The following is a 23071-nucleotide window of genomic DNA, read 5'->3' as shown; positions in this document are numbered from 1 at the left end:
CTAGTTTCCAAATTGTTTTGTGATTTATTCCAAAGTGTGAAGAGGCTGATGCAGCTTCCACTTGAAGGAGGTATTTTGTACTAAAAGGGATTGGTCTAAAATATAGATCTGGTAAACGGATTTGATAAGAGGTGTCAGACCAGACATCCCTCTTTTTTAAAGGAGAATGAAGATCTTTGGAAGGTGACACTGGAACTGGATCAAAAGGACATTATACAAAACCAAAACTCAGCTTTTGCCTCCCTTTAATGCAATTTGCCTGAGGAGTTTGCAAAAGGCACTTATCTGTAAGTAAAGGTATCAATTAGGATAGCCTGCCTTGGGCAGTTTGGTTTGTGCAGTATGCATTTAGAATAAATTTGCGATAAATTTAAATGATAAAAGCTTCTGTATTGAAAGCATGGGAAAGGATCTACAACCGAACCAAACTCGATCTGCAGATGGATTTCCAAATTCTTCTAATTCGTTGGGTATTGACCAGCATTGACTTCAAGCATTCGATGACCAAATTCATCCATAAATCTGCCTTCCAATAAACAAGGGCTACCACACTTCATGCCTCTGGAAATGGCAAACAGGATTTCAATGAAGGTATTGTAGCAGAGCCTAAGGCTTTAGGTGCTTTGTGATGAACTGCTCAACCTGAGATATCTCGCCCACCAGTCCGGAAGCTTCTTCAACAGTAACCATATTGCAGCACTGGGAGAAGGTAAAGGCTTCTCCAGTTACACCAAGTGTGTACTCATTAGCAATATCAGCTTCTGACATGGCAGTTCCTGATGCCCTCAGCTTTTGACTGTAAATAATGGGGAAAATTTGGGAATGAAAACAAAAATTGTTTTAGTAATCAACAAATGGTCGTATAATATCATTAGAAACTAACTAGCAAACAAATCGAAAGCAAAATTGCAGTGTTCAGAAATCACATGGAGCATCCACTCAATAGCAACCTATAAATAAGCAAGCAAACAATATTTGGGTTCATTAGCTTACTATGACTAAAATAGCAAGAAATTATTTTTCCTAGTGAAGCATACTATGTAGACAGATTTTGTGGATTATTCTCTAAAAATAAAGGAGAGATAGCAACATAAGAGATGAAGTGAATCAGCTGGCTATGAACAAATTCCAGAAAATGCCATCAGTTTAAACTTTCAAGCTCCAAATTCCTGATGCAAGCATAGAAGGGAATTGGAAGGAGAAAAGTTAAAAGAGAAAGAAAAAAAAATCTCCATCCAGTCCCACGACTCCCACCTGTCACCTAACAAGGTGGCAAAAAGGGATGAGAAGACGGGCATTTCTATGGATATATAATAGCTAAATTAGATATTACATGTATTTTGCAGCTTGTAAGCTCTAATATGATGCGAATTCGAGTGGTAGTTATTGAAATATTTAATATCTAGAGAAGAAAAAGGAGTGAAGTCATACATTTCCCTTTCCAGTAGTTTTTGAATGAATTCCTTGGTATGTGCAGTTACTTTATCAGTTTTGTTGCAGACAATGAGCACAGGGATTTTTCTCTTCACAACGGTAGTATTGGTCAGGATGTCCAACAAGTACCTTTCACATAAAATACCAAAGAAACTTTAGATACTGCAGATGTGTGAAACAAACACACACATATGCACACAAATAAGCACTCAATGTGTGTTTGGTGTGTCAAAACCAGACATATGGCTTGTGAGTACTCAGCAATTGCAGGGCAATGTCGTAAAAACTCTAAACCATCCACCAAAAAAATAAGGCCAGCTGCTTGGGGCAAGTATTTATCAAGTTTAGATCGAAGATGGGATTGCCCAGGAACATCAACCAAGTGAATGAGCCTTCGCTTTCCCTTCTGTTCAAAGAGAGAAGAAATTGTATATAAGTGTGCAGATACTAAATAATTATGCACATACATGGAAAAGAACCAGATTTTATAATGAACCAAGAACGAAATCTTTACTTGCAATAAAGAACCTCTGTGAGTACCATTTCACTAAGAAAATGCAGTGTGATTGATTTAAAAATAACATTTCAAGACATTACAATGGAACTTCTGAGGTTTGATATTGGAACCTTAATGAACAGGGCATGCTTATGTCCATGGCAACAGAGTCATGTTTAGATGTCTTACAGATGCTATCTTTTCTACTGGAGGACTGAGGTTCATGTCAGGACCAAATAAAAACAAAGGCACATCAGCAGGGCGGTTACTCTACCATTCACCACACCCAACATAAAAATTCACCAAATTATTCTAGGGGATCTAAGAAATTGCAAAAATCTCATCTACTTTGCCTTACGAAAAAAAATATTGAAGCACCATATAAAGTTCGTATATTAAATTGCCACTGGAGAAGGGAGGTACAGAACAAGTAGTGGCAGTCAAGATGGATAAGAAATGCATCGTAACCAGCACAAGAGTTTCTGGATTCCTCATGGGCTTGATGCTTGAACCCATGAGTACTGGCCGGCGGTCCTGGGCTACTCCCAACAAAGTTTCTTGAGAAATTACTTAGAATTTTTTGGCGTTATAGGGAATAAGTCCTGAATTCCCTCCATCCCACCCTAACCCCTGTAAACTAACCATGGCCTTAGAGGCAAATTATAATAAACAAATATATCAGTGACCAATGCAGCATGAAAAGTGATGCCATGGAAAATGCAGTTTCTAATGTCATAGTGAGCATAGGTCAAAAACATCTATTGAAACACATTATATTACCCAAAAGGGATCAGTTTGCAGCACAAAAGTGGCTTCATTTGTATCCGTCGAAGTAACAGTTCCTTGATGTGAAGAACCATCTCGAAGCTGGCACATGAAAGACTGACATAACTATCATAAAATGCAAGAAATATACAAATTTATTTACTTTGAAACATGGTCGGATTCTCCTAATGATTCCAATAGGTATGGATCAAACAACAGGTCCCAGAAACCTTGATAGTTCCCCCATAGAGCAAACAGGTCAACGAATGAAAAGGCTTTTTTGACTATATCTCTGGTACAGATCCATCTAATCATCTTACTCATCCCCATAATCAGATCTCTGTTCCAAGTTGGAAAGGAAATAAGACCAATAGAAAATAACAGTGTTTGTACTGCTCCAACAACTTTTATTTGATAAATAATTTTTTTTTTTGTAAATGACCCCTTGTTTTACCAGCATTTGCAGGAAAGAATGGAATTGTATAGTTAAACTAGCACATACAACTTTTATGTTGTCTGATTAACCTTATATTGATTGTTGTCACCACTATGTAGGATGGGATCAAGGTATGCAAAATTAAACCAGGAAAGGAAGAAACTTAGCAGGACATCCAGGGCATCCCTTGTTGGTTTATTTGGAAGCCAAAGAAACCACATAAAGCCTTCCGTAGTTTAAATCCTAGAGTGCACATTTTGCAACTTAGGCTTTAGCCAAGGTCTGTGGTGCAACAATCAAATCACTTTTCTCGATAGGTGCTCCCGTTAGTTTATCTACAACCAAAGACCATTCCCGGCCATATAAACATGAGTAAAATGACCATTTATCCCTGATATCAAGAGGATAAAAGATATTAGATTCGACTAAATGAAATCCAACCAGAAATTTTAGGTAAAAAATGTGAAATTACTTGTAGAATTGGATTCAAGTTATTACTTAGTCTAGGACTAAGGAAATAATGTGAAAAAGACCAAGATTAATGAAATGATGGAATGGTTTGTTTAAGAAAATTGTAGAGTACAAAGAAATCTGGAGTGGCAAGAAAGAGGATTCAAAATTAAAATAAATGAGACCACAGAGGAAGCACCTGTTCTGTTATATGAATAAATTAACATATTTGAAATGAGTAGCTAACTGTTTTTTTATTATGGGCATGGACAAAAAACTTTTCAAAAGCATGTCAGAAGTTTCATAGAAGACCACAAAAATTTCCACAAGCAATATTTCTGATTTGTCTACATGACAATCAAAATGAAGTTCCTACCTGATAGAAAAGTACGGTTTTCCCACTACCACTTAGTCCAGCAAGAATAATAGTATTGGATTTTCTTGGCTTCAACCAACGAACTGCAGCAATCAGTTAGGAGAAGAAGGTCAGTAAATGTTTGAATCATCTAAGCTCTATTTGAATCTCAAGGATGAGGGAAAGGAAAGGAAAGGGAAAGTTCTGAAAACAGATTGATACAGGAATCGATCTTTAAATAAGTTTCAACATTTTCTTTCCCATACCCTCTTTCTTTTTAAGATCAAAATGAGGTCTCATTGCAGAACATATTGGACTTAGTTTATGATGAGTTAGTGCCTCTTGAGAGGTTAGAAATCATTTGCAATTTTTGAAAAATAGGAAGCCAGGATTAAGGAAGCCTTGTTAACATTACAACATGAAAGGCTTTTAGGTCTTATGGCATTCCAGCTGAGGCAACAATGGTTCAGTCTAATAATTCAAAGTGGCACCAACCTTTATGAAGTTATCTGAAAATCAGTTATGGTAAAGACCCAAAAAAGGGGGTTTCTCCTTCCACTTTCCGATTATTTTTCATCTTTATAACAAGTAAATTGGACTAGAAATATTTCTGGGTCAATTCTTCACACTTGTCGTGCGAGTCAAGAATATACAGAACAAGAGGTGAGGGAAACGAACTTGAAAAAATGACGATGGTTGATAGGGATACAACGCCAATGGTAGTGTAAAGTGGAGTTGATGACATCCGTTGAAGCCATTGTTGTGCTTGATTTACATGTTGTAGCAGTTGATTTTTCCATTGAACAATTCCATCCATTTTTTTTGGTTTAACTAATCAAATCAATGACAGAGTCTGTTCCTGTAACAACTGAGGAATTAAGTTAGAGAAGAGAAATAATTTACTTTTCGCTACGAAAAACTATGATTGTGGACTTCCCAAAAGCCACAAAAATGAAAGCAGCAAAATAAAAAAAGAATACAAATCATATACAATCCAAAAAACAGAAAGAAAGAAAGAAATCTGTGTCTTCAAATAAATTTTGGGGAAACAGTTTCTGCAAACGATCTTTGATATTCATTTTCAACATCAGTTCACTTTCTCCATTTCTAGAATCCAGAAGCAAAATAAAATAAAACAATCCTTTTAGACACAGAACCAAACAGAGCCTTAATTTCTCTGAGATTCTCCATTTCTGTTGCAAACACCGGATTTTCAGAAAAAAAAAAAAAAAAAATCAGAAACTAAGATCTTTAAGAAAATCATGAATTCATATCCACCAACAAATGACAGTGAGCTTCATATTGCCATAATTCTTCTTCCATCCTAATGTGTTTCGAAGATCCAACTACGGTCCTGTCCGTTTTGTTGCCGAGAAAATACAGGAAACAATACAAAACTTGAATCTTTCTAAAATTTCCCATCATTAAGGACCCGGGAAGACGAACAAGCTCCACTCGATCATAGCATTGGGCGGAAAGCAAACGCATGAAAAAGAAAAGATTAAAACTTTTCTCTTAATTTTCGTTAGCTTTCTTGGAAACCAAACGGAAACCCTAGAGAATGGTGTACCTGAGCAGCTCGGGAGCAAAATTGGATCGATCAAGGAAAAAACTAACCGTGACCTCGGTGAAAAGCCAACCAACTGTTATCAACAATCATATTAAGGGCGCGTTTGGATGCTGCCCTTTTGATATTACACTTTATTATGACAACTAGTTTGCACGTGCATGGCTTTGTTGATTTTTGGTCGATGATTGTCATCGTGTACAAATGTTCTAGTGAATAAATGATTTAATATTTGGGTATAAATTAAAAAAATATATTTTTAATAGTATGCTACACAACAAGACAGTGATTTTTTAAGAAAGACAAAGGCATGAAACCAACAATTTCATAAAAATAATCAAAATATTGACCCGACATTCATGTAAAAAATAAGTTACTTAGTTCAAATATGAACTCAGATCAACAAATTTAAAATCATTTCATTAATTTTAATCAAATAATACTATAAAAATAATTTGATTTTATCCCTCCCTCTCTCGTAAAATCAATAATTTTATGAAAATAATCAAAATATTGAACATTTTTTATATCAAAAATAAGTTATTTAGTTCAAATATGAACTCATTTATCCTCCTCTCTCTTAAAAAAAATCGCTACTTTATTACGTAACATATTATTAAAAATATTTTTTTAATTTATATCCAAAATATTAAATTAAATTTTCACTAAAACAACTAGGGGTTAGATTAAAAATTCGGGATGTTAATCAAATAACCCTAATTTTAAAATCGTGTGATGATAAGTTTGTCTGGCTTTAGCTTTACCTTTACCTTTACCTTCCAACTAAAGCCAAAAATATGAAACTACCCAAACAAGGCCAAAGTTTGGTCAATTATTTTGGCTTAGAAAATGAGTGAAAAACAAAGGGTAGAAAGTTCCATGGTGACAGGAAGTGCTCCCACTCATGCACCTGCAAAGTAACCTGTATCAAATCCAAACTGTGAAAGATCAACCAAGCAGAATCCATGGCAAATACACCAACTCAATGAAAACCAGTCACTTATATCATATTATTAACAAACATTATGTTACAAAGAATCACAAAAGGGAAAAAATATAAACTCAAAGTCTGGTCACAAATTATTAACAAGAGTTGCAAAAAATTTGAACCAGATTCTGTGGTTTTTACAAACTATGAGTACAAATTGGTAAAATACAATTAAGAGGAGATCAAAGAGAAGTGCTAGGTAAAGAACCCATTAAGATGACATTGTCGCTTTCTTTATGGTCCAATGCTTTTTCCTGCCTTGCCCTTGCAAATAGTCCAGTCAGGAATCCACCACCCAAACCAGTACTTAACTTCCTCCCAAGCAAGTCCACAGCTTCGCCCTCCTTGCGCCCACCCCGACCACTTGCCTTCTTGGTGAGCCCTGTGACCTCCTCGGCCCTTAGTTGTACCCCGCAGGGACAGTTTGTGAGCTTTCTGAAGCAAGATTTGTGGAAAACCAATTCACAGGATTTGCATCTTTCAACCTCACCTTCCTGTTGATGATATAGCATATGGGTTGATCATATCAGTCATGATTAATAGACAATAACTTGAGGCTGGTTTTGGGCTGTCTTAAGGGCAAAATGAAAATAATTAAACTTTCAGGAGAATTTAGTTTTACGACAATATACAATCTTATGGTGCCCATGCTCATCAAGCCATACAGGCCCTAAAAAAGGAATCAATACGATGAATAACCCACCTGAAAAGGGAAAATGAAAGAAGACGGGTCATTACAGGCTTGCCGACCATTACAAGGGACGCCAACATCACAGCATATGAGGCATTGCTCTGTGATATGCTCCAATATTTTCCTTGAAACAGTTTCTACCATCACCGGTAATGCTGCCACAAGAGTTCTTATACATCAAAAATGTCTAGAAACATGAGATCAAATAACAAAAATTGTGTCAAACATCTACAAAATATTCTTTTACAAGTAACAGTTAATTTGATGAAAGGAAGATGTTTGGCAACCTTTTTATGCTGCTCCATATTAGGTTATATAAAAAATAGAAAATTAAAGGAGCCAGGTGTAGGCAAAAACTGAACTCTAAAGCACACAAAGAAGAAAAAGCAAAAAAGGCCAATATTTTAAACTGAGGAAGATCAACAGCAAATATTGACTTTTGAAACTTTGAAACTTGTCATGCCCCTAGCTAAAAATAAAAAAATAAAAAATAAAACTTGACAGCTTGAGAGGCACATTGTCATGCCCCTAGCTAAATGATAAAACATTTCACTGGAGCAACTCAGATCTGATGTTTTACTCACTAAAAGAGTTGTCCTAGAGATAGGTTGTGTGAGGCTTATAAGATTGGCCATCTGTTTCTTAGAGGCGTTTAGTTGATTTTGAGTTGAGCTTCTAGAATATTTAAATGATCATATATTTATGCACCAAACAGGCCCATTTCAAAAGCTGTATAAAGTACAACTGAATAGAATGTGGGTATTATTGCACCTTAGATAATTCTGAAACCTAAGTAGATGCAATACATTAGATGCATCTGAACAAGAGGGTATGGCTCCTAATAGGGCAATAACTGAATCACTGAAAAAAAAGAATAGGATTTATATAACAGCTAACCTGAAAATGCCCCCTTGGACAGATCAATAAGGTCTCTAAGTGCAAAAAAATCATTGCTTTCAAGAAGATATCGTCGAGACCCCAGTCCTTTGTTGACAGACCTACGGAATGGACAGCGAATGTATGGAAGAATAGCTCCTATCTTCTTTCTGACACCTGTAACATGAAGCAAGGCTGGGACCTTCGAGAATAGGAAAGGATTAACAGCACTGACACAAAGCATGGGCTGCAATAAAGAAACTTCTGTCAAGGAAATCTAGCAACAGTTAAAAAGATCTGAGAAGGAATTGAAAGCATAACCTAATTTCTAATATAGAGAAGTGCACAATTAAAAATGCAGCTGAGGTGCATGAGCCATCTGAATACCATAAATGAGTGCAGGATGCCTCTTGGTTGGATAGTTTTCATAAACAAAATTGAAAACTTAATCTTAGTTTCCCTGAATAAAACACTTCACAGACACTTTAGAGAGGTTTTGACATCTTCGGGAAATTTAGGCTTTGGGAAAAAAAATAAAATAAAATAAAATAAAAAATAAAATAAAATAAATGAAGAAAAACTAGCAAACGCTTAGATAGGAAAACCCAAATATTTTAACTTTTAAGTGTATACTAAAATAAATATTTGGTCCATGAAACTGAAATCTATATTGGCAAGGCCATCAGCCACTTGGTTCTTTCCAAATTGCTTTCAGGCCATGGTGTCAATATCAACTATGATTGTGCTTTTTCTACTATGCCAATGGAATTAAGTTAGCAGTGAGACTTCAGACTTAAAAAGGAGGAAACCTGAGAAAAACTAAATGATATGCAGCGTGCTTAAACATCTTCTAGCAATGAAATATACATAAATATAATAATTTCTGCTGCTTACTCTGGACTCTGGAGTAAAATCAACTGATTTACATGGACAGATATCAATAGATAGCAATATAAACTACAAAAGACATGAGAATCTTTAGATTACCTGATCATGGATAGAGTCCAGATATGATTTAGCCAATTGAGAAATTGGATATTCAGTAAAATCCCAGTGATGTAAAACTCTGGCTGGCAAGACTGCAGTATCATTTGTATGACACATGGAACAAAACAATTGACCAGTGTATTCACAAAGCCGAGGTTTGCCCCACCCAAATGTCTGTACAAACTCCCGAACGAGGGTCTTGCCATCATCAAAATGTTTGTGGCATCCTGCACAAGTATAATGTTGTGCCTCTAGCATCTGTTTCATGGATTTATATGGTTGGAGTTCTACCACAAGAGATATGGTCTTCCCTAGAGCGGAAACATTTTCAATATTCACACCTCTGTTAAAGGATGTAGAAGAAGGCATCAGTGTATTTGATGCAAAGGAAGTAGGAACAGCATTTTGGGGGGACAGAAACCAAATCAAAGCATTAGGAGGACTGGACAGAAACCTAAAGTGGAGAATGGAGCGTAAACACTCTTGAATGAGAACACTTCTCTCTGCTACGACATCAGGAGAAGCATTTCCAAAAATCTTTCTGGATTCCCGTTCAACAGAGGACCAAGGAGAAGGAAGATTCCAACCTTGATCAGAAAATACTGTTTTCATCCGACGATAAAGAGTAAAGAAATCACGGTATCGACGTTCAACCTCCCATTGGTCATTGCCACTCCACACTCTTATTTTATAAACAGTGTATTCCTTAACTCCAACCAGTCTTTCACCAAGTGAGACATCTCCCTTCTTTTGCTTTGCACCAATGACTTCAACCCCATCAATGTTCTGTAGCTGTCGAAGTGGTGGGTAAACATCATCTGTACCGGAAGTAGAAGCGGTAGAACCACCATCTCTTAAAGGCAAAGGTAGATGGGATTGGAATGTCCTATTGCCTTGAGTGAATCTAGCCCCAGGAGACTCACTAGACTCGAGCAGAATTTCCTCCATGTCAAGGACAACTTCATCATAGGATTCTTTTAATTCAATATTCTCCATCTGCAATATTTGAATAGATAAGAAGTAACATAAAAGCAGCTCAAATTCCATGAGTAATTGACCCACAGAAGAATGCCCAGTGAAGAAAGACTGATGGGTTGGCACATAGCCACTCTGATGCTTCGTCAATGAAACACTCAAAGTAGGTGGTACAAATTAACCAAAACTATCCGTCAGATGAGAACTCTGAATGGGTCATATTCGCAACTAAATTCAACTGAAAGATACGAGTTACCTATGGTTGACTTTTTGCATTTACAGAGACCAAAACAGATGCACATCATTGTTTTCAAAAGAAAAATGATTCATTAAAGACATTGAACTTCACAAAGTCTATACTATGACATGAAAATACCCTGTAGACTCTTCGATTAGATCATTTAATCAAATTTCCCAATTCTATTGAGATGCTTCAATGATTCCTGCTTTTTCAAATATAGATGAACAAGATAGCAGATCGGAATTCAGGCACCTGAATGAATAGTCTAGTTGTTTTTCCAAGATTCTATGAATAATTTTGTGCATCCACCAGTGTACCAAAAAATCCTAAGTAGCCATTACTTTTCATTTAACTCAAGCCATGCTCTCTGCATGCCTTATGTGGATAGGAAGAATATTATATCTGTAACTCCCTCTTACAATCTATGTCTCTGGAATATGCATCATTTTCATCTAATTTAATTTATGGCTTGTTAGCTTTTTCTTTCTTTCTTTCTTTCTTTCTTCCGTTCTTTCTTTCTTCCTTTATTTCTTCTACTTCCCTTTTTCTTTTTTCTAAAATAAGGTGGTTGAAGAGTTTGGGGTTAAAATGTAAATTCATGCTTACATGATAAGATTCCAAGTCTTCTAGACAGAACCTTGCTTGTTAAACAATATCCACCACAATTCCTCAGCTTGTCTTGGGTTTTTTTTTCCCAAACCTTGCTTTTGGATCATCTATTGCAAGACTGGATATTAAAGGCTACATTAGAGCTACTAAATTTCTCGAACATAGCCTAAAAAACCCCTAGTTTAACAGTAGATTGCACCACCTTACCTCCATGGTGCTGCCAAGCTCCTTTGACAGCACTAATTATTCAGTTGGTGATATTAATTACTAAAATGTATGCAAGAATTTTTATATAAAAATCCTCACCGATTAAGCAAGTTTTGAATTAAAAATTCCTAGTTGCCATGGCACAAGCAAATTCATGGAAAGAAATGAATGAGAAAAATACAAGGCTAATATTTCAAAATTGATGATAACATGAAAGAAAAGAAAACATTTCCAGGTTAGAAACATTATAACTTTATACTATGGAATGCCACATGCATGAAGTCAATTTTTATTCCTATTAAATATAAAAGATATTTTAAGATTAATGCACTCAATATTTTAATTCCTAGTGCCAACCCAATATTAACTTATAATGGGCCCTGAATGGAATCTGTGCAAGCATCCCTCAATCCATGAATGCAGTTATGCAACCATTCAAAGCAGTCAAGCAAGTTTGCATAACAAGAGGCCAATGTAAATTGAGGATGCAAGCCATTGAAAAAGACGAGAAGTAAACAATCTTCTGGAAAGCAATGGCTGACCTTAACTGGTGCAGAATGACCTTCAAAGGGATCTGATGAAACAGGAGAATCCTTTGATTCATTCCACATATCATTCTCAAGCATTGATGTGTGTGGATCTGGTTTGTAGCCTTTGAAGAATCCTGCTTGTCTATTTTCTAGCGCTTCAGTTGAAGGAGCATAAACTTGATCAACAGTATTATAAGAAAGTGGATCCAATTGTACTTTTGGTTTCCCCAATTCTGGACTATCTGAGACTTGTCTGTCACCAAGGCCAAGAACTTCTGAGGTGTTTCCATGTTGCTGCTCCCTTTGCATGATACCATCACTAGTGTTCAATCCTATCCTCAAAGTGACCTTTTCTGCTAGTGGGTCCTGCTCTGTTTCAAAGATACTGTTAACAGAGCAACTTTGAAGATACTCTTCTGATCCATCAGCACCTTGAATTTGAATCTGATTATCGGTTTCACAAATATCTCTAACAGCTTCTCCTTCCTCTGACTTACCAAGATTCCTTAAGGCATTGAAAACTGCAGAACCGTTTTTAAGGTACTCAGCTGATTCATCAGTAACTTGGACTTGATTAATGGTCACATGAATGTCTTTCACATCTTCTCCTTGCTCTGACCCCCCAGTACTAATTGGGACCAAAGAACAACGTTTGATACACTCTTCTGATTCATCAAGATTGTGAACTTGTTTTATGGCTATGGGCACATCCAAAACATTTTCTCCTTCTGTTGTCTCACTGATACTTTGAAGCCCAATTGGTGTCACGTAACTTGAATTTGGCAGCATTTTTTCAGCTTTGAGATTCTGTTCCTTCTGCTCCTGAAATTTATCCAACATCAAAGAAGGAAAAGCACTTTCTCCTGTTTCTTGGACAAAATCATCCCAATCTTCTGAACCAAAGGCTAGGGATGAGTTCATAAGCAATGGGTTCCCATTCTCAGCTTTTTCTTCTTGATGATATTGCACATTCTTCCCACGATTCAAATCTGTCTTAAGTTCATCATCTGTCCCATACTTATACATTGAATCCTCGTCTTCTGAATGTTCATATCTGGACGAGGTTCCATCTTCCTCACAGCAATTCCCATAAAAGCATCTGTCGACTTCATTAACCACGTGAGATGATGAATCTTCTTCAGCAATCCCATCATTAAACATGCCATCCTTAACAAATTTTGCATTAGCATTCTCTTTGTGGCATTCATTTCCCAGACCGCTTAGCAATGACCCCTTATCCCCACACCCACTCTCCACCCTCAAAGATGCCATTTGACTGCTAGAACCCTCCTCGCCATCTCGTAATTTTGACCCATTCTTTATTGTTCTCTCACCATCGCTCTGTGCTTCACGATTTTCAATTCCATGATCATTTCTACAGATATCTGACCCACCCAAAAATGCAATTCTCCCGTGGTTTTCACAGTTACTATCCAAACCTCCTCCCAAGCTAAAATTCTCCAAACTACCATCCTCCCCAAGCCCAGAACTCCACATAAACCCTAATTCAGAATCGATACACTCATTAAAAGTCCCAAATGAACTACTACACATACTGGGCGTACCCATGACCGAGTTGGCGCTACAATACCTATCGAACTCAGATTCTCCACCGGAGGAATATTGAGACAATGGGGAATCATCCGATTTCTGACCCTGGAAGGGCACAAATTCATGTAGCGGATCGGGAGAGTCCTCGCGAGCCGTCTCTCCATCGGTCATCTGATAAAGGATCGAGTCCTTGACCTAGAACCAAAGGCCTTAATCCAAACTGGGATTGCGGTGTCAATGGGATCAGGCAACAGTGGATTATACCCAGATCCTGTCCCTGAGCATAGAGGATTTGAATATAAACACGAAAATGGTTTGAAAAGGTAAGAAGAACAACTGAGCGGATCGGAATCACAGAGAGAGTACCTGCGAGAGCTGCCAGAGCGATGAGAAGAAAGGAGGTTTTGGAAGTGTTTTCTAAATTCCGAGAAATCCGAAAATGTTATCCATGTTTTCGTTTTGAGTTTTCGGTTTGTATTTTCATTTTGTAATGGAAATATTATCTTTCTTTTATATATATATTGGATTTATTTTTTCCCTTTCATTCCAAGCATATTCATTTTTTAAAAAATAAATAAACTTTTAGGAAATATATTTAATTTTTTTAATATTTAAAAATTTTTATTATTCAAATATTTAAAAGAGTATAGATATTTAAAAAAAAAATTATTTAAAAAATTATATTTGCATTTATCAAAATTCTCTTTGCATCTACATTTTTAATGAATTTTTAAAAATATGGAATCCCTAAATCCCGGCTTCCAATTCATCCCGCATCGCCAGTTCTGCTTACCAAAAATGGCTCACTTGGAGCTCTCGATTCTGTGGCGTGGCTCAATGGAGCAGTCGCGCCGTCCTACCTATTTAAAGTTTGAGAATAAGTCGAGGGCGTTGCGCCCCCGATGCCTCTAATCATTGGCTTTACCTGATAGAACTCGGCCGTGGGCTCCAGCTATCCTGAGGGAAACTTCGGAGGGAATCAGCTACTAGATGGTTCGATAAGTCTTTCGCCCCTATACCTAAGTCAGACGAATGATTTGCACGTCAGTATCGCTGCGAGCCTTCACTAGAGTTTCCTATGCATAAATTGATAAAAACTCGTCAAAGTTCCCATTTTTTATTTATTTTCTTGTAATCTTTGCATAATTTTAATAAAATTTAGGAAAAAGATGTGGTGTTTTTCATCTACATATAAATAAATAATTATTTTTAATGATGATGTAAGTGTAGAGAGTTATTTTTTTATTAATTTTTTTTGTATTTCTTATCATATTTTTTGAGTTGGAAAAAGAAGGTGTAGTGAAAAAAATTCACGAGGCGTAGGATGAAAAGATCTAACATTATAAAATATTTTGTATGTAATTTGGTGTAGGGATAATTGAAAATATCCCCTTCAACATCGTTTTTAGTATATAATTTCAAACTTGCCAATAAATTAGGGTTGTAGAAAAAAAAAATAATAATAAATTTATACATTTTAAATGAACAAACCCATACTGGGGCTAATTCAGCTCCCTGGGCTTAGTTAGTACGGCTCAGTGCCATGTTTCATTGGGCCTGGCCCAAGTCAACTTTGGTCAAATGAGAGAGAGAAAAACTAAAATCACCAGCAAACATTGAAGCACAACATTCGTCACATTCTCGGCTCCAAAACGACGTCGTTCCCCGTTACCACCAACCTAAAACCCTAAACCCTCTGAAACAATCCAGGGTTGGAACTCACCACCATGGACACCGTGCACCGCCTCAAGTCGACGGAGCCGCCGCTATGGCTCTCACCGAGATCCGAACTCTCGCAAACGACTCGTGCAGCTTCACAGCACCTTTTCGCTTCTCTAAAACCATTTGCTCCCAAATCGCCCTTTGATCGCCTCCTCGTCGACGGATTCGACGCCGAGCAAATTTGGCAGCAGATTGACATCCAATCTCAGCCGATTATCTCCAGCCTCCGCCGCCAGATCAATCGGTTTGAGAAGAATCCGGAGGAAATTTCGAAGATTTTTGGTCGGAAGAAGGTTCGAAGAGTTGAAGAGAAGGTTCGAAAGGTTGAGGAGAAGGTTCCAGAAGAGGAGATTGGGGGTTTGTCTGAAGAGGAAGATGAGGATTTGGAGGAGTTTGACGAAGATAGCGAAGAGGGAGAGGACGAGGAGAGAGAAAGCGAAGAGGATGAGGCGGAGGACAACGAAGACGGCGGAGGTGGTGGAATCGAGGATAGGTTTTTGAAACTTAAGGGTCTGGAGGAGTATTTGGAGGCAGAGGAGGACAGAGAGTACGGATTGAAAAGTAAAAAAGGTGGTAGCGATGCTTTGAAAGATGGTGAGGACGAGGATGAGGATGAGGAGGAGGAAGAGGAGGAGGAGGAGGAGGAAGATGACGAGGTGAGAGTGTTCTTGTTTGAGCTTCGTTGGACAGTTTTTGGCTTGTGGTTCCATAATTTTTCCTTTGTGGTTGATAATTACATGCTGTTCTGCTTCTTGGCTATGAGAAGAATAAAAAAAATAGCATATGAACTACATCAAATAGTTGTATTAGAGGATGTCAAGTGATGATGGTTTTGGTTTTTTGGGTGTGATGAAAAATTGTAATAATCAAAGATTTTGGTTATTTTCCTTCTTCACATTTTTTTTCCTGGGAACCAAGCAAAGCCTTGAGGAGAATGTCAACTTGGCTCTGCTATGAATTGTGTGATTTTGGTTTTATAATTTTTGATAAGATATTTGATGGTTCAATTTGGTTGAGAGAATGCCTTTGTGTTCTCTTAACTTGGTTTTTAGGATGCTTCTGTTTTCCCTTTCTTTTGATCATTCTTGTTTAATTTTTGCTTTTGCAGCTTGGAGCTTTTGACCTTGATGATGGGGAAAATGAAGGCATGGATGAATTGGATGATATTAAGTAATGTTTCGTCTCTCGTCATCCCTGTTTCAATCCATTTTGATCTATATAATGATGTGGTACAGGTCACAAGATATTGAGTATAACATGTTTGGTTCTTGTTTTATTTGCTCTAAGTTCTTATGATTACACTGGAATGCTTTAGGTAAAGTAGTAGATTAGTTGTCCTTGACTGGAATGAAGGCTTGTAGATGAAACACAAACACACTCAACTCTTATGCATTTTAGTGTTGCTTGCATTAATAAAAGAAATAGCAATAACCGTAAAAAGTTGGAATGCCACAGGGTGGTGCAATTGAGTAATGTGGTGGTTTTCCTGAATCATGATGATGGTGAGTTTGCAGTGTGGGCTGTAGAGTGGCAGCTGCTGCAGTAACATAGCGGTGGCTAGGCAGTGAAACTCTTGAGTGGTGGTGGTGCACAGTGATAAAACAAAAAGACTATTATCATACTAAATAAAAGATGGCTAATATGACTCAAACTAATGAAACATGACATATATGATGTGTCCTGATTCAAAAGAACTTCCAGCATTTTCAAAATTCTCATTAAGCTATTTTAAGTAATGTATTTATGAATATTATCTAACTGGTTTGAGGGTATAATTGATTTTTTGGTTTCACTGTGCATCTTCTGTCTTCAGATATGAAGATTTCTTTGGTCCTAAAAGGAAAGATTCAAAAAAATCCAAATTGACTGATGGGTTGGAAGACTCCTACAGAAGTGATGAACAAGAAGATGATCAGGCAACTGATAATAAGGTAGCGTTATTATTATCTTCACATACTTTGTATCTAACAAATTCATGCTTACTCTATATAGCAATGAAAGTCTTCTTTCTCTAGAATGAATTTAAATAACCATTATTTAGTCCTCTTTCCTTACAGAACAAAGTTCTTTCTACCCATGAGAAAGAGCGTGAGAATGTTCGAGCAAAGATAGAGGAGATGGAGAGAGCAAATTTGGAGTCAAAAACTTGGACCATGCAGGGAGAGGTAACCTTTTTTGTTTCTGACATTTTTATGTTAGAGATGAATTACATTTATTCAAATGCAAAGTGTGCTTTGATATGAATGTGTGTTTTAAAATATGAATTTGACACTGCTTACTTTGGTTTTTGATTGCAGGTAACTGCTGCTAAAAGGCCAAAGAATAGTGCTTTAGAAGTTGATCTAGATTTTGAGCACAATGTGAGACCTCCTCCTGTAATCACAGAGGAGGTTACAGCATCCATTGAAGATTTGATCCAAAAAAGAATCCTTGAGGTAAACTCCATCTTCTAATTGATATATTTGAAAACAACAGGACATAAAATGCTGAAAACACAATAGTTTTGTTGGTGCTTGTTATGGGGATGATCATAAAGTAATCAACTTTTGTATTTGTTTATATATGGTCATTTAATCTGCCTAAATAGTACCAGCTGCATGCCACCTGATTTTTTGTTTGTGGGATACTATTTTTCTAAAGGGATTGGAACATTTTCCTGCACCAACAATTAAAATAATATGGATGGTTGTTAGGGGCCACAATAGATCAGTTTATATCATGTCAAGATAAATGATACTAGAGATTTACTCAATGCTAGAGATAAAAGCAAACTTTTAAGTTTACACTATGTTTTAAAATTTTATATCATTTTTTTTAATCATGAGGTATTTTTAATCTTTATCATTTTGAAATATATAAAGTTTTGCTTTGATTAGTTTAATTATTTAATTATTTACCTATAGGATATTTATTTTTTTGTTTGATCAGAAAATGACCTATAGGGTATTTATAAGATAAATTATTTTAAATTTTGTATAAATTTAAAAAATGAAATTAGTAAATCTACCAAATTTAATTTTTTTTTTTTTTAAATGAACAAAGTTATCCTCAATATAAATCTACCAAATTTATGTCATTTTCATTGTTTTTAAAATCGGACTAGATCGGCCGGTTCAGCCGTCGATTGGACCCTGGTCTGGTTCAGTTGAACTTCTAAGCCGGAAGGGCTTTGAACCGGCATAGAATCAGATGGTTCGTTCGGTTTTCAGCTAACCGGTCAACATGTGGGTTGACCAAAACCTCAATGGGCTTTGCCCACACTGGGCCCAAGATTTCTTGTTCTCCCACTGAACAACTTACCCATACCTGCATGTGCAAGTTATTTATACAACTAATTATGTTTGTGAGTTGCCGATGTGGAATGTGGGATTTGAACCTTGGATCTAAGGTTGCCAAAAGGAGGAGCCAACCATTATGCTACACACTTCTTTTGATTAATACATATAACTATATATTATATTAATGCTCTTTTCAAATTTTTATAATTTAGAACATTTAAACAAATATAAGTATTTATATTCATGCTTATTTTTATAATAATTATTAATAATAAATATGAGAATAATATGAATTAATTAATATAATAATTTTTGAAATTTTAAAATAATAAAATGCATAGATACTTAGATAAAATTAAATGTTGTAATTTTATTCTAATATATATATATAAATTTTTTAAAATTATTTTTAATTTTAATAAAATATAAATTATATATTTATGACATCACTGGTTCGACTACGGTTCGACCACCGGTCCGATTAGTTGACCATGAACCAGTAACTTTTCCGGTTCAATGATCAGTTTGGTTCTGAAAACATTAGTTATTTTTGAGTATTGGTGATGGGTTGTGTTAAAATTTTCACCCCTAATGGTTAATCATTTGCAAGTGCGCACCTTTCCATCAAATGGCAATTTCAGCCCAAAAATATCTTTATTGGCTTTCTATTTTTTGAAGTGCAAAGGGGAATTGATTTATCAATCCAAATGGTGTTCTCTAGAGTAAGATGATAAAAGTAATTTCCACTTTACTAAGTTAGGACTATTTCCCAGGTTTTTGTAGAATTCCTATACGGTTGGCAAAAAACAAGCAGTTTCCTTTTCACCTTTCTCATTCTTCTATTCATACCCTTGCTGTGATCACTCTGTTACTTTTGGAGCTGTTCTTCTTAAAGAAATTTTTCAGAACCATCCTTCAAAAGATGTGGAGCAACAGATTCTCCTTTCTGTTCCACTCCTAACATGACATCACTTTATGAGTTACCAACAGAAGCACCTGGTGCATCTTCAGTTAGCACCTTTAATATATTTATTCTGTTTACCTATCAAAAAAAGTTACTTACAGAAACACCACTTGCACAGCAGCTAGAGTGATGTTTCCTGAGAGAACTCTTGAACAATATTTTCCTTTGATCCAATGATTCTTTGCTTCTTGAGTCACTGTAGCTCTTGGATTTTAAGCATTAGATATCTGTGTGAACTCCAAATCTCTCTCTTTCACACACACGCCCTTACGCACAAAACAACACTCAAGCAACAGAACAGTAGGTTACTGACCAAAAATAACTGTGTTATAATGTTTTAGGGTCGTTTTGATGATGTTCAAAAGGCTCCACGTCTACCGTCTAAGGCACCGAAAGAAGTTAAAGAGATGGTAAGCATTTTTTTTTTAAAAACAACTAATTCTTTGTCATCTGTAATGTCCATCTAATTTTTATCCACCTTTTCCTTGACACTTGCAGGATGAAAATAAGAGCAAGAAGGGTCTTGCTGAGATTTATGAGGTCAGTATTTCCTGATAGTTAGTTGTCAGATTTTCTTCTCATGTTTCCATTGCTGATGATGTGGTTATTGATTGTTAATCTCTTTGATTTGCTTGTTCAGCAACTTTAACTAGCAAGACTTGAAGTCTAAAGAACTTCTCCTTTAATTATTGCAGGAAGAATTTGTTCAGAAGACGAATTTGGATTCTGCCCCATTGTCCTTCTCAGATGAACAAAGGAAAGAGGTATTACTTTTGATTGTTTTACTACTACATTTGCTATGATTCTTTGTCCTTTGTGTCAATTATTTTATCATTGTTATATGGGTTTAATTTTCAAGGGACTTTCTCCTGGTTATGTAATTTTTCTAGGCTTGTACATCGATATATTCAATTGTCCCTTGCATGTCAGATAAAGGGGAGTTTTTTTAAATGCTTTTTAAATTGTATATGTTCATCTCTGCAAGTAAAAAAAGAAAAAAAAAAGGAAAAGGAGATGCTTGCACATTTATTTATGCCTATCATTAATGTGTGAGCATTTCTTTCTAGGCAATAAGCAAATACATAAGAATTTTGCATTATGCTTCACTAGATCTAGCTGCTTCTTTCCCCAGCGTTGTGCTTCCTTTCCTATTCGAGTTTTAATGGTGGTAGATTTGCTTAACCTGGGTTGATCTTCTTGGGTCAGGCAAGCATGCTGTTCAAGAAACTTTGCTTGAAGTTGGATGCTCTTTCGCATTTCCACTTCACTCCAAAACCTGTATGCTTCTTAGTTACTATTGCTAAATTTATTAAGTACAATATATACTTGAATTTGTGGACTTTCTTGTTCTTGTATTTATCTATATTGAGTTGGACTTGAACAGGTTATAGATGACATGTCTATACAAACAAATGTGCCTGCTCTTGCAATGGAAGAGGTAAACAGGTCTCCTTATTTTTCTTTGTATATTTTAATTTGCTCTGGCTATTCACCTGCTAACATTTGTCCTAATTTCACCCTATTGAGGCTTATAACCTCGAGGCTATTGTGTCTAAAATTTTCAAAAGCTTTTAATGGGTTTGGGGATTTGTGGGCTTTTGGCATACATATTTTGTAACAGGTTTAATTTTCAATTTTCATTAAGTTTTAATGGGTATTGTGTTTTGGTGGGCTTTTGGTATAGATTTTACAAATTTTGGCTTGGGTTGAACTTTTTACAAAATAAGGGTGTTTATTTTAATTAGCTTCTAATCGACCTTTAAATGGTGGGGGAGAAAAAGAGATTGAGAAAAATAAATAGAAGAATTGTCGAATGCTTTTGTTGATAGGTACAGGGGGAAAAAATAGAAGTATTGAACATGATCATAATTCATAACTTCTTGGAGGGGATCCTACTAGTGATAGTAATGGTAGTGTTAAAGATTATTAGATGAAGTTATGAAAGAGAGTTGAACTGTAGAAGAGAGAAAGAAGAACTAAATTTAAAACTATTGGCAATGACAAACAATTAATTTTGTTATTATGAGTTTTATGGTTTCCTTATTATTTAATTTTCGTGTAATTTTGTCAATATTTTCTTTTCTTTCTTTTTTTTTTTTTTTTGGAGAAATTTACTTTTTCCACCTTGAGGCTTAGGCATTGCTTCATTTGAGCAAAATGCCTCAACACTGCTGTTAGCTTTTTACAACATTTGAACCATAGGTTTGATACTATGCTAAGCTATCAACTCTTCTAAAAGCTTAAGCTGTCGGGATATGAACTCCTCAATGTATATAAGGCTAACAACTTGCATGTACTATATGTATACCATGGACAGATTGCACCTTTGGCAGTTTCAGATGCAGCTATGCTGGCTCCTGAAGAAGTCTTTGAAGGCAAAGGAGATATTAAGGAAGAAGCAGAGTTAACACAGGCAGAGAGGAAGAGGAGGAGAGCAAACAAGAAGAGGAAATTTAAAGGTGGGCTGAGAATTTTCCCTTTCTAGAATCATTCATTTAATTTCAAATTCTTGTTTTTAGTATGATCCATTAAGGATGAAGGTGCATTTTGGTTGTGCACACCCAGATCAGCAAGATTCATCTTGGTTTCTCCAGTTGGGGGGAATCTTTGTTTAAACCTAGCCCAGCCACTTGTATGCAACTGTTCTAATTCATCTAAAATATACTAGACATTGAAAGGTTTGCTAGAGTCCAGGAAGTTCATATCAAATACTAACAAAGATCTTTATTGCACATCCTTTTTGGGAGAGAGACATATCTTAGCAGCTAAAGTTAGACAGAGTTGCTGTGGAAGTTTTATTGGCTATCAATCCCAATCATTGCCTTACTCCTAGAATCATTCTCAGATTAGCTTCCATTCTCTGGAAATTCTTAGTGGTATTCATGTCTATATGAAACATCACTCCTTCCCTAGCAACCTTGGGGTTTTGGAGCAAGGAGGGGTGGTTGTGTTTGCTTGTGGTAGTTTCAATTTGGAATCAAGTAAAATTAAAGATTCTCTTATCTCCAAACTTTTTCGTCAATGTCAATGAATTCGTCCAGTTGGGGAACTGATTTCTAGTACAAAAACCATCAGAACTAGGACTATACTTGCCATTATTGCAATAGGTTGTTGTCATGTACTCTGATTGTGGTTAATATATAAAGTATTAATCGTTCCATTTACCTGACTTCACTTCAACTACTATTTTTGCACATGATTACAGCCAACACAACAAAAAGAGCAGCAAAGAAGGCACAGGACAGCACATTGCAAAACAATAAAGAGGGTAAGTTAAATATTCTCACCACCCAATGACCTTTTCTAGAAAACTTAATCAACATATATCATATTCCTCACCTCAACTCTTCATAATAATGCAGGCAAAGAAGAAGCATGAGTTTTCACATAAGATTTCAATTGACGACAATCTCGGAATGCCTTCAACCTAAAAACAGTTGCAGTTTCAGCACTGCTGGCTGATGGAAGATGGTCTTCATTACTTCCTCAGGACTTTGGAAGTGAGGGGGGGAGAGGGTGGAAGAAAAAGATGAAATTCATCTAGGAGTGCCTGGCAGAATGTTGGCTGGGGTTAGCCACTTCTGTTGTTTCAATGTAATTTTTGGAATTACAAAAGAATTTTGATTGATAAGTTAATTTATTTTTCATTTACATCCAAGTCATGTTATCATTCCTTAGTATTATTCTTGCAACTGTCAATGATTATTGCGTAGTAACAAGAAGTGATTGTATCAAGCAATTAAGCATCTATTTTCCTTTGCATAAAAGTTCAAAGTTGTGACCTTCCTAATGAATTTAAATGGTTTATACCATATTGTGAGACCAATTTTGAATCTTTCCTTAAACAGTCTATTACATTTTCCTCCCTCACACCCATTCGCACTTGCAAGTCCCAAGTGAAATTAGAAGTGAAATCCTCAACAAGAACTTATGATTCCCGTTGAATAAA

General features: G+C 36.1%; 3 protein-coding genes across 6 annotated transcripts; 1 reads left to right on the top strand and 2 right to left on the bottom strand.

The window, feature by feature from the left end:
• Positions 1-219: 219 nt before the first annotated feature.
• LOC117904254 (signal recognition particle receptor subunit beta-like) lies at positions 220-5592 on the bottom strand. Of its 3 annotated transcripts, none has more exons than XM_034816773.1 (7): positions 5507-5592; positions 4615-4795; positions 3958-4040; positions 2711-2797; positions 1692-1840; positions 1432-1563; positions 220-796 (listed from the first exon to the last, which is right to left on the bottom strand). In XM_034816773.1, exons 2-7 carry the CDS (start codon positions 4751-4753, stop codon positions 607-609), a joined length of 780 nt encoding a protein of 259 aa, XP_034672664.1. In that variant the 5' UTR covers positions 4754-4795; positions 5507-5592; the 3' UTR covers positions 220-606. The 3 variants fall into 3 exon arrangements, with proteins under 3 accessions (XP_034672664.1, XP_034672665.1, XP_034672663.1); XM_034816774.1 differs by having other exon boundaries at positions 4615-4804; positions 5507-5562; XM_034816772.1 differs by lacking the exon at positions 5507-5592 and having other exon boundaries at positions 4615-5494.
• An 893-nt stretch (positions 5593-6485) lies between these two features.
• Positions 6486-13616, bottom strand: LOC117904605. 2 transcript variants are annotated; one of them, XM_034817292.1, is made up of 6 exons: positions 13525-13616; positions 11620-13435; positions 9046-10041; positions 8080-8305; positions 7195-7337; positions 6486-6985 (listed from the first exon to the last, which is right to left on the bottom strand). In XM_034817292.1, the coding sequence occupies exons 2-6, from the start codon at positions 13327-13329 to the stop codon at positions 6674-6676; spliced, it is 3387 nt and encodes a 1128-aa protein (XP_034673183.1). In that variant the 5' UTR covers positions 13330-13435; positions 13525-13616; the 3' UTR covers positions 6486-6673. The 2 variants fall into 2 exon arrangements, with proteins under 2 accessions (XP_034673183.1, XP_034673184.1); XM_034817293.1 differs by lacking the exon at positions 6486-6985 and having other exon boundaries at positions 7293-7369; positions 11620-13611.
• Positions 13617-14813: 1197 nt separating this feature from the next.
• LOC117904725 (U3 small nucleolar ribonucleoprotein protein MPP10) lies at positions 14814-22872 on the top strand. The gene is made up of 13 exons (XM_034817485.1): positions 14814-15536; positions 15989-16050; positions 16694-16811; positions 16938-17045; positions 17178-17315; positions 19464-19532; positions 19621-19662; positions 19818-19886; positions 20329-20400; positions 20507-20560; positions 21440-21581; positions 22328-22390; positions 22485-22872. Exons 1-13 carry the CDS (start codon positions 14886-14888, stop codon positions 22499-22501), a joined length of 1605 nt encoding a protein of 534 aa, XP_034673376.1. The 5' UTR covers positions 14814-14885; the 3' UTR covers positions 22502-22872.
• Positions 22873-23071: the final 199 nt, after the last annotated feature.

The sequence above is a fragment of the Vitis riparia genome, chromosome 17 (genome assembly GCF_004353265.1).
Source record: "Vitis riparia cultivar Riparia Gloire de Montpellier isolate 1030 chromosome 17, EGFV_Vit.rip_1.0, whole genome shotgun sequence".
Classification (NCBI taxonomy): domain Eukaryota; kingdom Viridiplantae; phylum Streptophyta; class Magnoliopsida; order Vitales; family Vitaceae; genus Vitis; species Vitis riparia.
Note: the sequence above shows the minus strand (reverse complement) of the source record. Positions and strands in the feature narration are given on the sequence as shown.